Raw genomic sequence first — 14,957 nt, forward strand, 5'->3', positions numbered from 1 at the left:
AAGGGAAAACTTTCATTTCCAGCATTTATTTATTACATCATTTATTTATATCAGTATGGATATTTATTTTATTCCCAACCATGGTTATTCAACCCACCTTCTCACTCAACCATTGGCACTCTCTGATCTGTCTTCTGTTCTATAATTTTACCCTTTTCAGAATGTCAAATGGAATTACATGTATCTCCTGGGTTTGGCTTAGCAAAATTCATTTAAGATTCATTCATGTGGTTGCTCCCTTTTTTTTTAGGTCAGTTCCTTTTCCCTGACTCTTTTAATTTCATCCAATACTATTATGTTATTATGTTGCTCAAATTGTTCTGTGTTTGGGCATTGAGAGCTATCGTAGGTTAGCTTTTGGATCCTCTTAAAGTATTCTTATCATTTTTAAGAAATAACAGTTTTATTGAGATATAATTCATATAACATACAACTCACTCATTTAAAGTGTACAATTCAGTCGTTTTTAGTTTATGCACAGATAAGAGTGATCATCACCACAGTCAGTTTTAGAGCACTTTCATCAACTCAAAAGAAACCCCATATGCTTTAGCTATCATCCCCCTATACCTTCATCTCCGCAATGCCATGCAACTACTAATCTATTGTTGTCTCCATATAAATGGAATCAAACAATATGTGGCCTCTTGTGACTGATTTCTTTCTCTTTACATAATGTCTTTCAAAGTTTTTCCATGGGCTTCCCTGGTGGCACAGTGGTTAAGAGTCCATCTGCCGTGCAGGGGACATGGGTTCGAGGCTTGGTCCAGGAAGATCCCACATGCTGCGGAGCAACTAAGCCTGTGCACCACAACTACTGCGCCGGTGCTCTAGAGCCCACGAGCCACAACTACTGAAGCCGGCACACCTAGAGCCTGTGCTCCACAACAAGAGAAGCCTCCGCAATGAGAAGCCCACACACCGCAACGAAGAGTAGCCCCCACTCACTGCAACTAGAGAAAGCCCGCACGCAGCAATGAAGACCCAACGCAGCCAAATATAAATAAATGAAATAAATTTATTTTAAAAAGTTCTTCCATGTTTTAGCACGTATTAATACTTCATTCTTTTTTATGACTGAATAATATTCCCTTGTATGGAATATTTTTGTTTTGTATCAATTTTCTTTATCCCTTCATCAGGTGATGGACATTTGGATTGTTTCCACCTTTTAGATATTGTGAATAACGTTGCTATAAACATTCATGTATAACTTTTGCTTGGACATGTTTTCGTTACTCTTGGGTATTTACCTAGGAATTAAATTGGTGATTCACATGGTAACTCTATGTTTAATATTTTGAAGAACTGCCAGACTTTTTTCCACAGTGGCTTCACAATTTTTCATCCTCACCAGAAGTGTATGATGGTTCCTATTTTTACACATCCTTACACACACTTTTTTTTTTTTTTTGGCCATGCCACGTGGCTTACAGGAGCTCAGTCCCCCGACCAGGGATTGAACCCAGACCACGGCAGTGAAAGTGCCAAATCCTAACCACTAGACCACCTGGGAACTCCCCTACACAGACTTGCTTTTATCTGATATTTTATTCTAGTCATCCTAGTGTTATGAACTACAACTGCACTGTAGTCTTGATTTGCATTTCCCTGATGAATAATGAGGATAAACCTCTTTTCCTAAGTTTATAGGCCATTTGTATATCTTCTCGAGAGAAATTTCTATTCAGATCTGTTGCCAATTTTTAAATTGTGTTATTTTATTGTTCTTTTAGTATTGAGATGTAAAAGTTTTTGGTGTAGTCTAGATGCACGTCTCTTATCAGATATATGATTTGCAAATATGTAATCCAATTCTTTTTTTTTAAACCGATCAAGGCAAATAATTATCTATTTATTTATTTATTGGCTGTGTTGGGTCTTAGTTGCAGCACGCGGGATTTTTCATTGTGGTATGCACGCTTCTCTCTAGTTGTGGCGCCCAGGCTCCAGAGCGGGTGGGCTCTGTAGTTTCAGCACGCAGGCTCTCTAGTTGGCGTGCGAGCTCAGTAGTTGTGGCACGCGGGCTTAGTTGCCCTGCCGCATGTGGGATCTTAGTTCCCTTACCAGGGATCAAACCTGCGTCCTCTGTATTGTAAGGTGGATTCTTTACCACTGGACGACCAGGGAAGTCCTTGTAATCCAGTTCTGTAGGTTGTCTTTTCACTCTCTTGATACTGTCCTTTCAAGCACAAAAGTTTTGCATTTCAATGAAGTACAGTTTATATTTTGCTTAGTTGCTTGTACTTTTGGTATCATGTCTAAGAATTCATTGCCAAATCCAAGGTCATGCAGATATACCCCTATGTTTTCTTCTAAGAATTTTATACTTTTAGCTCTTACATTTAGGTCTTTGATCTGTTTTGAGTTAATCTTTTCCTATAGTATGAAATAAGGGTTTAACTTTATTCATTTGTAAGTGGCTATCTGGTTGTACTAACACCAGTTTTTTAAACTTTATTGGAGTATAATTGCTTTACAATGTTGTGTTAGTTTCTGCTGTATAACAAAGTGAATCAGCTATACGTATACATATATCCCCATATCCCCTCCCTCTTGTGTCTCCCTCCCACCCCCTCTACCCCACCCCTCTAGGTGGTCGCAAAGCACAGAGCTGATCTCCCTGTGCTATGCAGCTGCTTCCCACTAGCTAGCTATTTTACATTTGGTAGTGTATATGTGTCAATGCCACTCTCTCACTTCATCACAGCTTACCCTTCCCCCTCCCTGTGTCCTCAAGTCCATTCTCTACATCTGCATCTTTATTCCCATCCTTCCCCTAGCATCTTCAGAACCATATATAATTTTTAGATTCCATATATATGTGTTAGCATATGGTATTTGTTTTTCTCTTTCTGACTTACTCTAGGTCCATCCACGTCACTACAAAAACTCAATTTTGTTTCTTTTTATGGTTGAGTAATATTCCATTGCATATATGTGCCACATCTTCTTTATCCATTCATCTGTTGATGGACACTTAGGTTGCTTCCATGTCTTGGCTATTGTAAATAGTGCCGCAGTGAACATTGTGGTACATGACTCTTTTTGAACTATGGTTTTCTCAGGGTATATGCCCAGTAGTGGGATTGCTGGGTCGTATGGTAGTCCTGTTTTTAGTTTTTTAAGGACCCTCCATACTGTTCTCCATAGTGGCTGTTTCCATTTACATTCCTACCAACAGCCAGCACCGTTTATTTTTAAATTATTCTTTCCCTATTGAATATTCTTGACACACTTGCCAAAAATCAGCTGCCCACAGATCTATGAGTTTATTTCTGGACTCTTAATTCTATTCTGTTGATCTGTATTTCTATACTTACGTCCATACTTCACTGTCTTTGATACTGCTTCTCTACAGTAAGTTTTAAAATTCATAAGTGTGAGTTTTCTTCTTCAAGATTGTTATGGCTGTTCTATGTCCCTTGTTAATCTATATAAATTTTAGAATCAATTGTCAATTTTTATGAAGAAGCCAGCTGGGATTATGGTAGGAATTGCATCAAATCTGTAGACTAATTTGGGGAGTATTGACATCTTAACAATACTAAGACCTGTGATCTAAAACTTTGGGCTTTTTTGGAACTTCCCTGGTGGTCCAGTGGTTAAGACTCCACACTTCCACTGCAGGGGGCACAGGTTCAATCCCTGGTCGGGGAACTAAGATCCCACATGCTGCGTGGCCAAAAAAATAAAATAGAATGAATAGTTTCTTTCCTTTAATTAGATTTTTGTTTCCTTTGATCAATGTCTTGCAGTTTTTAGGTGCAAGTTTTGTAATTCTTTTGTTAAAGTTATCCCTAAGTATTCTATTCTTTTGGTACTATTGTTAAGTAGTATTGTTTCTTTAATTTTGTTTTTAGATTGTTCATTACAAGTGTATAGAAATAGAATTGATTTTTTTATATTGACCTAGTATCCTGGCACCTGGTTGAACTCAAGTATTCTTTAGGATTTTATATATACAGGATAATGTCATCTGCGAATAGAGATTTACTTCTTCCTTTCTTTTCCTCTCTTTTCTTTATTTTTTTTTTTGACCACACCCCTTGGCTTATGGGATTTTAGTTCCCCCACCGGGGATCAAACCTGGGGCCCTGCCAGTGCGAGTGCTAAGTCCTAACCACTGGACCACCAAGGAATTCCTACTTCTTCCTTTATAATCTGTATGATTTTTATTTATTTTTCTGGCCTAATTGCCCTGGCTAAGGCGTCTAGTACAGGGGTCCCCAAGCCCCAGGCCACGGACTGGTACTGGTCCATGGCCTGTTAGGAACTGGGCTGCACAGCTGGAGGTGAGCGGTGCGCGAGTGAACGAAGCTTCATCTGCTGCTCCCCATCACTCCCCATCACTCGCATTACCGCCTGAACAATCCCTCCCCATCCCCCAACCGTCTGTGGAAAAATATTCTTCCATGAAACCGGTCCCTGGTGACAAAAAGGCTGGGGACCACTGCTCTAGTACACAGTTGAATAAAAGTGGAAATAATTGGCATCCTTGAATTATTATTGATCCTGGGGGAAGGCATCCAGTGTTTCATCATTAAGTATGATATTAGCTGTAGGTTTATATAGATGCTCTTTACCAGGTTGAAGAAGTTTCCTTTTATTCCTAACTTGTTGAGAGCTTTTATTATAAAAGGGTGTTGAATTTTGTCAAGTGCTTTTTCTATGTGTGCTGAGATGGTCATGTGGTTTTTAGTTTTATATTATTGATATGATATATGACATAGATTGTTAAATGTTAAACCAACCTTGCATTCCTGGGGAAAATTTCGTCGTGATTTATAATTTTTTTGTATGTTATGTAAGATTTAGTTTGCTATTCTTTTGTTGGGGATTATTATGCCTATATTCATAGGAGATACTTGTCTCGTTTTTATTTTTATTTTTTGTCATGCCTTTGGTTTTGTTTTCAGCATAATACTGACCTCACAGAATGAGTTGGGAAATGTACCATCCTCTTCTATTTTTTTGGAAGTGTTTGTGAAAAATTGTTATTGAGTCTTCTATAAATGTTTGGTAGAATTCATAGTGAAACCACCTGGGCCTAGGCTTTTCTTGCTGGTAATTACTGATTAGTGACTTGATCTCTTTACATGTCGTAGGTCTGTTCAGATTGTCCATTTATTCTTCAGTCAGTTTGGATCCTTTGTGTCTTTCTAGGAATTTTTCCATTTGTAGTAAGATACCTAATTTACTGGCATACAATTGTTCCTAGTATTTCTTATAATCTATTTTTATTTGTTTCTGTAAGGTGGATAGTAAATTCCTCTTTTTTATTTCTGATTCTAGTAATCTGAGTCTCCCCTATCTCACTTCCTCCCTTCTCCCCTCATCCCTCCATCTATCTAGCTAAGGGTTTCTCAGTTTTATTGATCTTATCAAAGAACTGGCTTTTTGTTTCATTGATTTTCTCTATTGTTTTTCTATTCTGTTTTATTAATTTGTGCTCTAATCTTTTATTATCAGTTCTTTCTACTTGCTTGAAGTTTATTTTGCTCTTGCTTTTTAAATGTCTCAATTTGGAAGGTTGGGTTACTGATTTTACACCCATCGAGGAGCCCATGGAGGAGCCAACCCAGAGTTGCCTCATCAGAACAAAAGGAAATATCACCCAGGAAATTCCCAGAGTTTCATAAGCACTGTCAGGAACCAGGGTCAAAGACCAAATATTAGAAGATAAATGCTTCTGGTGTTCTTATCACTTAGGAATTTTCAAGTGTTTTAGGAGCCCTGTGCCAGGAACTGGGGGCAGAGACCAAAATATATTTTCCATTATCTCACAGGCCCAAATAAACAAGTCTCATGATGCAGCCCAAGAGATCTTGATAAATTAGGCTAATTGACTCTCTTCTTCCTGCATTCAACTAGAACTTTAATTTATTTACCTCCAGATTTATGAGCATTTCTTCTGTGTGGAGGGGTTGTCACGGAGAAATTTTGTATGTATATATATATTTTTTAAATAAATTTATTTATTTATTTTTGGCTGCATTGGGTCTTCGTTGCTGTGCGTGGGTTTTCTCTAGCTGCAGCAAGCGGGGGCCACTCTTTGCTGTGGTTCACGGGCTTCTCATTGCAGTGGCTTCTCTTGTTGCAGAGCACGGGCTCTAGGCATGCAGGCTTCAGTAGTTGTGGCATGTGGGCTCAGTAGTTGTGGCTCACGGGCTCTAGGGCACAGGATCAGTAGTTGTGGTGCACGGGCTTAGTTGCTCTGTGACACGTGGGATCTTCCTGGACCAGGGCTTGAACCCATGTCCCCTGTACTGGCAGGCAGATTCTTAACCACTGCACCACCAGGGAAGTCCCCGTATGTATATATTTTTGAATTTTTCAAATATATTGAGCCTAGAATAGGGGTAAAGAGAGAAAGGATAAGGTCCTGGATTGTTCTTGAAACCCAGGTTGCTGTCTTGTGCTCAAGTAGGTCAACTTGGTGACCTCCAGGATGAACCCTTAGGGCCATAGTAACCTGCTATCCTAAGGGAGAGGCTCATAACATTGTGTGAGTGACCATCACAACTATATTCAACATGAGCCAAGACATAATTAAAAACACTATTGTTGAGAATATTTGTAAATATATGCGTGTGAATCAAGAATGGCACCACCTTGGCCCTACTGCTCCTACTACATTTACTTTAAGGGGGAAAACTTGTATGGGCCCTGAGGCCTGGAGTCTCCTCAGGCTTGAGGATTCTCTGAGTTTCTAAGACCCCTGAGGCCCCCAAATCTTGTGGACTAGGCATGTGAAGGTATATTAAAAACTCTGTCATTGATTTGGTAGTACCAAGAATGCTCCATGGGTGCTGGGAGCCTAGCAACCATGGGGAAAGGGGCAGTGGCTTATGCTTACTTAAAAGCATAGACTACATTCCTGAAGACACTATCCATCCTCTCAGGATATTGTCTTCCAATTGGCAACATAATTGAGTCTTTAGTAAGCCATTCCACCTTTCAAGTTAGGCCAGCTCCTTCTGGGTAATAGAGTATGTTGTAAGACCAGTTAATTCCATGGGCATGAGGCTTTGCTGTGAAATGAGTTTCTTGACCAGATACAATGCTATGAGGAATACTATGAGGTTGATAAGACATTCTTTGAGACCACAAGGGGTGGTGCTGACAGAAGCATTACACGTAGGGAAGGCAAATCCATATCCAGAATGTGTATCTATTCCAGTAAGAATGAATCTCTGCCCCCTCCATAATGGAAGAGGTCAAATATAATCAGCCTGCCAGGAGGTAGCTTGCTGGTCCTCCCAGATAATGGTGCCACATCAGGAGTTAGTGTTGATGTCTGTTGTTGATGACAGATTAGACACTTAGCAGTAGCATTAGCCAAGTCAGCCTTGGTAAAGGGAAGTCCATGTTGTTGAGCCCATTCTTTTTTTGCCACCCCATGCAGCCTGCAGGATCTTGGTTCACGAGCCAGGTCAGGCTGAAGCTCCTGCGTTGGGAGCTCCAAGTCCGAACCACTGGACTAACAACAGAGAACCTCAGACCCCAGGGAATATTCATCAGAGTGAGGTGTCACGGAGGTCCTCATCTCAGCACCAAGACCCAGCTCTACCCAACAGCCTACAATCTCCAGTGTTGGAAGCCTCAGGCCAAACAACCAGTGAGATGGGAACATAATCCCACTCATAAAAAAAAAAAAAAAAAGGAGGAGTTACTAACAAAGAAACACAACAGTACTTCTTTTTATATTTGCCTATGTAGTTATCTTTACTGGTATTCTTTATTTGTTAATACGGCTTTAAGTTACTGTCTAGTGTTGAGTATCCTTCCTTTTCAGGCTAACAGACAGTTTAGAATTTCTTGTAGGGTAGGTCTACACTGACTTAGCTTGGACCAAACTTTAATCAGGCTTCTCTCGCCCTCACAAGCCCCAAACTTTGGCTGTCCCCCAGTGTGACCAAGCACAGAACTACAGAATATATCCTCCCATCCCTTAACAGCTCATTCCAAAAAGGGCTTAACAGAGTCAGACAAATTTCCAGTCAGACTACCCCATCACGCTGTTTGTTCACCTCCTCCACTCACTCAATTTCCTCTCGAGTTCCCGCTAATCCTTCTTATTCCTCCCTAGAAAAGAAAAGTCTTTTTCTATTTAATTTTGAGACGCTTTCCGATCCTTAAGTCAGGGCATTATTTCTATTGCAGTAGTCTTTTTTAGAGGCTTCTCTTAACCCGAAGCCTGGATTTATTTTTGATATCCAACGCGCCATCTTGCTATCTTTTTCACTGCTGAGAGAAATGCTACCATATACTGTTTACTTTTAAACAGTATCATCTTATTGCTAGTATTTCCTAGTATTTAATTCATTTAATTTCCTAGTATTTAAAGTAACTTTCCTGTTCATATTCATAATTCACATTGATTTACAACTTTGCTTCCTTGGGTAGCCTGGTGTTTAAAAGGCACACTGGCTGTGAGACTGTTTTTATGAGGTACTAAAAGAACTCAGGGCTGCATACAGTAGAAGTGATAACCCTAGCCCACAATCTCTGAATTGCTAAGGAACAAAAATGTTACTGAAATTCTTTCAAGGTACTGGGCGAGCAGGCTTCTGGGAAATGGAGTCTGGAAGTTCGTGAGCTCACCGCGCATGGTCACGGGAACCGGTCTCTTTTTCGCGTCTCCTTCTGCGCATGTCTGATAGCCTGGAGGCTCTGCCTCTAGAAAGCCTCGGGACGATTGAGGCAGACGGTCACGGAGCGTCCGGGTCTGCGCGCCGCTCAGGGAGCTGGTGCGGCCCTAGTGGGAGTGGCGGGCGAGGCAGAAGGGTTGGACGAGGGCCGGGGGGAGGGAGGGGGCGGCCCTGCGCGGCTCCAGGGAGTAGGCGGGGGGACTGCGGTGCCCGAAGGTGGGGAGGAGCAGGACCCGCGGCGTAAGAACCTGAGAGGGCAGGTGGTGGCGGCCTTGGCGGAGTTTCTTTCTGGAGAAGTCGTCGGCGTCGGGCGTGGGGACGCCAGACCTCGGTGAGGCTGCAAATTCCGCGACGCAGGCCGCCTGGTCTCTGCGGCCACGGGCGTGGGGCATGTGCACATACGTGATGGGTGCGCCCTGCCCGCGAGTGGGGGGCGGGTTTGAGGGGAGCTTGGGTGCAGGGCAGAACTAGGTATAAAGGAATTATCTGGGAGTTACCTACGTGAGACTTCATTCTCTCGTCTGTGAAACTCAAGATATTAATAACGTGCCTCGTGGGGTTGTTCAGAGGATTAAATACCATAGCACAGTGCCTGGCAGTAAATGTTAGCTACCGTGGTTCATAGAAATAATTCTTCTTACTCGTTACTTTATGGCTCACAACCTGTCACTTAGGTCAGTATAACTCTCCCCACTGTAGCAGATTAGAACACTGAGGCTGAGAGGACAGTTATATAGACAAAGCCACAAAACTATCAGATAACAAACTAGAAGACATACTCAGATTTTCTCCGAATGTCATGGTCTTTCGCATTTACTGTCTTGGTTATAAAAGCCAGCATTGCATCCTCCCCAGAACTTAGCAAAAATAATTTGACGTGTGAAGAAATAATTTGAACGGTTGAATATTACTATGTAACAGCTCTGTTTCTGGGATTTCTAGATGTCTTCGGAGTCCTGGGGACAGACAGCATAATTGTTTCTGAGTTAGTTCTGTAACAGTCTAGTTTTGTGTTCTGAGCAGCCTTGGTTTGAGTTTATTGAAGGTCCGACCTGAGATTCTATGGAATAATGGATACTAAGAGTTGAACTGCGGGCCTGGGTGAAGGTTCCAATGAAAATGAATTTGTTCCTTAGGTGCATTTCTCATCTACCTTGGAATAAAGTACCTCTTGTGAAGTAAGGAGGAGTCTCTAGGAACAGAATCTGACGTGGGAGAGAACCACTCCACCATTTGAGCAAGTGTCTTAGCAGAGGCAGTAGTTCCTAGAAGGGAGCAGATCCCAGGTTTGCACCGCCTGCTCAGAATGAGTGAGATTTGGATGTTGCCACATTTCAGAAGTCGTCACAGGCTGCCTGATGGAGGAAAGTCTGGACAAGTTTTCAGAAGGCAGGGGAACTGGGCTGAGAGGAATGAAGGAGGGTTAGGCTACTCAGGAAATATAAGTTCATTGGAGAGCTTTTGAGGACATGGTGTGAGGAAAGGAGCTTTACAGCTAGATTGGAATGAATTCTGTTTTAGCAATCCCAGTTAAACCCGCACTCTCTATTTTTCACTCACTCATCCCAGATTCTGAGCTCTTAGCACAGTGAATCTGGCATCTAAAAATACGCTGATGATTTTCTTATACAAAACAGTATAAGAAGAACTTTCTATTTGTCTTGTTAAAAGTTGGGAAAAATTGGTCCTGAGGGTGTAAATGAATTTCCCTGGCTTTGTGTTAGTGGCAGAGCCAAGAGTAGATGTTGAGTCTCCTGATACCCAGGCCGGTTGCTGCTGCATCATCATTGGTAAAATGTTTCTTAAAAGGCAGTCTTTTGAGGATCTATATATACTTTTTTGTATTTTTTTTTTACTTTTATCCATATTAAAATTTTTTTTAATTAGTTGATTTTTAAAATTGAAGTATCATTGATTTACAGTGTTTCAGGTGTACAGCAAAGTGATTCAGTTACACATATATATATTCTTTTTCAGATTCTTTTCCATTATAGATTATTATAAGATACTGAATAGCTTTATATATATATAACTATATTTTATAGTTCCCTGTGCTATACAGTAGGTCCTTGTTGTTTATCTATACACATACTTTAGAAAAACACTTAAAAAGTAGCCTTGAAATGCCTCCTTCCCTTTTTCCGTAGCTTTGGGTGAATTCTCTACCTCAAGCAGTAAATAAGAAAATATATGTGTACATTACAACATTTGCTGTATATCTTAATGAAAGCTTAGTGTTCCTTCATTTAGGGTATTGTTATTTGACCAATTTCCTTGTAATTTTTAAATTTCTTTGAAATAAAGGGGTACATATATTGTTTAAAAAAAAGTAGAAAATAATTACATTCACCTAGTGAAAAATTGCATACCCAAGCTCTGCATGACCATATCACAGTCACACATAGACATGTGAGTACTTTTTTTCATATGTCCCTTCCTGCCCCTTCTGCAGGATGAAAAGGATATTCTCCCACATAGAAACATTTTACCCGGGCTATTTTTGTAGCCATTTAAATAGGCAAATCCAGGAGTTGCAGGCAGTCTATATCTCTAATGACTTTATTACTCTCTTTCTGTCCCAGCTATACCTTCAGAGATTTCAACATTTTTCCAAGACCAGCAAAATATGAAGAAATCTTATGTGAGTTGTTAAAGTCTTTCTACACTGTTTAACAATGTATTTTATGAGGTTAATGACTCCTATACTTGAAATGGAAAAGTAGAAATAGGTAAAATGAAACTGAGGGAAACAGCATAGCATAATGGTTCTCAAACTTTAATGTGCATTAAAATCACCTGGAAAGTTTGCAAAACATGGAATGGGGCCTGAGATTGCAGGTGATGGTGATATTGAGGTCTACAGGCCAGTAACATTGGAATAGCAGGTCACTAGAGCAGAATTGGCAAGGAGACACATACACACAGATCATAAGAAATTATGTGGTTACCAAAATTAAGCTGCAAATATTTATTTATTAAAAAATTAATTTTTATTGGAGTATAGTTGCTTTATGATGTTGTGTTCATTTCTACAGTACAGCAAAGTGAATCAGCTATATGTATACCTATATCCCCTCTTATTTTTTGGAATTCCTTCCCATTTAGGTCACCACAGAGCGTTGAGTAGAGTTCCCTGAGCTATAGAGTAGGTTCTCATTAGAGCTGCAAATATTTCTGACCATTCTGGTAGTCATGGCCAAAAAAAAGACTATGTTACATGGCTTTTATTGATCATGTGAATAAAGCTGCCTGCTTCCTTTTGGAGCCAAAAGATTTTCTGACATTGAAAGCTGAAAGAAGAAAAAAAAAAAACCTTTTGTTTCTTTTCTTGTAAATGATGAACAACCTTTTGGTGGCAACCATGAAATCAATGCCTGTAATTATTCTTCAGTGGATGCAAAAGATGGTACCAAGCAAAATCCTTGGTACCAAGATGGTACCAAGCAAAACCCAGATTTTTCAGGAGGCCATATTACTGATGCTCATGTAGACAGCTTTCTGATGGTCTTGGGATTTTTGGGGGGGCCCACCCCTGCATAAAACTAGAACATCTACAGAATAAATTGACTGCATGTCCTTAAAATAAATTTCTAAAATTCTTTGTCTTGCTCAGTATATAGAGTGTTCAGTTAAGAGAAGATTTTCTGGCAGGTGTTTCTGCACCTAATCAAATTTCAATCTGCTTCATGCAGAATGGATTCTGCCTCATCATTTGCTGGAATTTGGTCAGTGAAAGTCACCAATAATATATATTGTTTAAGTACATGTAAACAATTAACCATTTTAAAGTGTACATTTCAGTGGCGTTTAATACATTCACAGTATTGTGCAACCATCATCACTATCTAGTTCCAGAACATTTCCATCATCCCAAAATAAAACCTAATACCCTTTAAAGTCATTCTCTATTCCCCTTTTACCCCAGTCCCTGGCAACTACTAATTTACTTTCTGACTCTAAGAACTTGCCTCTTGTAGATATTTTACATAAATGTAATTATACAGTATGTGTTTTTTGTGTCTTTCATTTAGTATGTTTTCAAATTTCATCCATATTGCAGCATGTATCAGATTTCATTCCTTCCCCACCCCCCAGCTTTATTAAGGTATAATTGACAAAATTGTAAGATATTTAAAGTACATATCATGACAATTTGATATACATATATGTTATGAAAGGATTCCTCCCATCTAGTAAATTAACACATCCACCACCTCACATATTTTTCTCTTTTTTTGTGAGACATTTAAGTTCTCCGCAGATTTCAATTATACAATCAATACAATGTTATCAGTGTAGTCACCATGTTATACATTAGATCCTCAGACCTTTTTCATTTTATAGCTGAAAGTTTGTACCCTTTTACCAAGATTTCATATCTTTTCATGACTCAATATTCCACTGTATGGAGGTACCACATTTTGTTTATGCAGGTATCAATTGATGGACGTCTTTGTTGTTTCCACCTTACAGCTATTGTGAATAGGGCCACCGTCAACATTTGTGCACATTTTTGTTTGAAAACCTGTTTTCTGCCTGTATCACTGCATCTTTTCCAGTCTTGAATAGTCTCATTAAATAATTGTATTTCATTAAAAAAAAAGAAAACCTGTTTCAATTATGGGTATATACCTAGAAGTAGAAATGCTGGGTCCTATGTTAATTATTTTTAACTTAATGAGGAACCACCAAACTTTTTCACAGTGGCTCCACAATTTTACATTTTCACCAGCAATATATGAGAGTTCCAGCTTTTCCTCATCCTCAGCAACACTTGTTAACATCTGTATTTTTTTATTATAGCCATCCTAGTGTGTGTGAAGTCGTATCTCATTGTGGTTTTGATTTGCTTTTCCCTAATGACAAATGAGCACCATTTTGTGTGCTTCTTGGACATTTCTATAACTACTTTGCAGACATATTTTTTCGTGTCCTTTGTCCATTTTTAAATTGGGTTGTTTATTATAAGAGTATTTCGGGTACTAGGCTTCTATCAGTTATATGATTTTCAAATATTTCCTCCCATTCTTTGAGTTGTCTTTTCATTCTTTTGATAGTATATACTTTGAATCAAAAAGGGTTTTAATTTTTTTTAATACATTAGTTTAGTGGTGCTTGATTCTTTTTTTTATAAATGTATTTTATATTTGGCTGCGTTGGGTCTTTGTTGCTGCGTGCGGGCTTTCTCTAGTTGCAGTGAGCGGGGGCTACTCTTCGTTGCGGTGGGTGGGCTTCTCATTGCAGTGGCTTCTCGTTGTGGAGCACAGGCTCTAGGCACACAGGCTTCAGTAGTTGTGGCTCGCAGGCTCAGTAGTTGCGGCTCGGATCTAGAACGCAGGTTCAGTAGTTGTGGCTTACGGGCTTAGTTGCTCCATGGCATGTGGGATCTTCCCAGACCAGGGTTCAAACCCGTGTCCCCTGTATTGGTAGGAGGATTCTTAACCACTGCACCACCAGGAAAGCCCAAGGGTTTTAATTGTGATGAAGTTTGGTTTATCTATTTTTCTTCTGTTGTATGTGCTTTTGATGTCGTATCTAAGAACTCATTGCCAAACCAAGATCATGAAGATTTACTGTGTTTTCTCCTAAGAGTGTTACAGTTTTAGCTCTTACATTTAGGTCTTTGATCTATTTTGAGTTAATTTTTGCATATATAACATGAGGAAGGGGTCCAGTTTCATATATTTGTATGTGGATATCCAGTTGTCCCAACACCGTTTGTTGAAGAGACTGTTTTTTTCACGTTGAGTGGTCTTGGTACTCTTGATGAGAAATAGTTCACCAGAGATGTGTAGATTTTTCCCCAGATTTTCAGTTCTGTTCACTTGATCTATATGTGTACCCTTATGCCAGTTCCATACTGTTTTGATTCTCTAGCTTTGTGGCAAGTTTTGAAGTCAGAACACGTGAGTCCTCTGATTTGTTCTTCTTTGTCAAGTTTATTTTGGCTATTCGAGGTTCCTTGCAATTCCACGTGAATATAAAGATCATGTCCATTTCTGCAAAAAAAGGCTGTTGGATTTTTCATCGAATTTGTGGAACACTGGGGAGTATTCTTATCTTGACTATATTAAGTATTTTATCCCATGAACAAGGAGTGTCCTGCCATTATTTAGGTCTTTAATTTTTTTCAGCAAAGTCTTGTAGTTTTCAGTGTATACAAGTCTTGGACCTCCTTGGTTAACTCTGTTCCAAAGTATTTTATTCTTTTTGATGGTATTGTAAGTACAGTTGTTTTCTTAATTTACTTTTGGATTGTTCATTAAACTGATATTTTTTGTGTTAATCTTGTGTTCTACAATT

General features: G+C 39.5%; 1 protein-coding gene across 3 annotated transcripts in view; it reads left to right on the top strand.

Annotated features, from left to right (window-relative positions):
* The first annotated feature begins 8,651 nt into the window (after positions 1–8,651).
* LOC115845721 (zinc finger protein 33B-like) overlaps positions 8,652–14,957 on the top strand; it is a 77,563-nt gene continuing 71,257 nt past the window's right edge. For 2 of the 3 annotated variants that reach the window (XR_009559326.2, XR_009559329.2), the window contains exons 1-2: positions 8,829–8,985; positions 11,237–11,295. Coding sequence is in view for 1 of the 3 variants with exons in the window: in XM_060286346.2 (XP_060142329.2) it covers positions 8,656–8,753; positions 11,237–11,295 (157 nt within the window). In the remaining 2 variants the exon portion in view is untranslated. Of the gene's footprint in view, positions 8,754–8,828; positions 8,986–11,236; positions 11,296–14,957 lie in introns of those variants that run through there. The other variant, XM_060286346.2, reaches the window with a different exon arrangement.

The sequence above is a fragment of the Globicephala melas genome, chromosome 16, assembly GCF_963455315.2.
Source record: "Globicephala melas chromosome 16, mGloMel1.2, whole genome shotgun sequence".
Lineage (NCBI taxonomy): Eukaryota > Metazoa > Chordata > Mammalia > Artiodactyla > Delphinidae > Globicephala > Globicephala melas.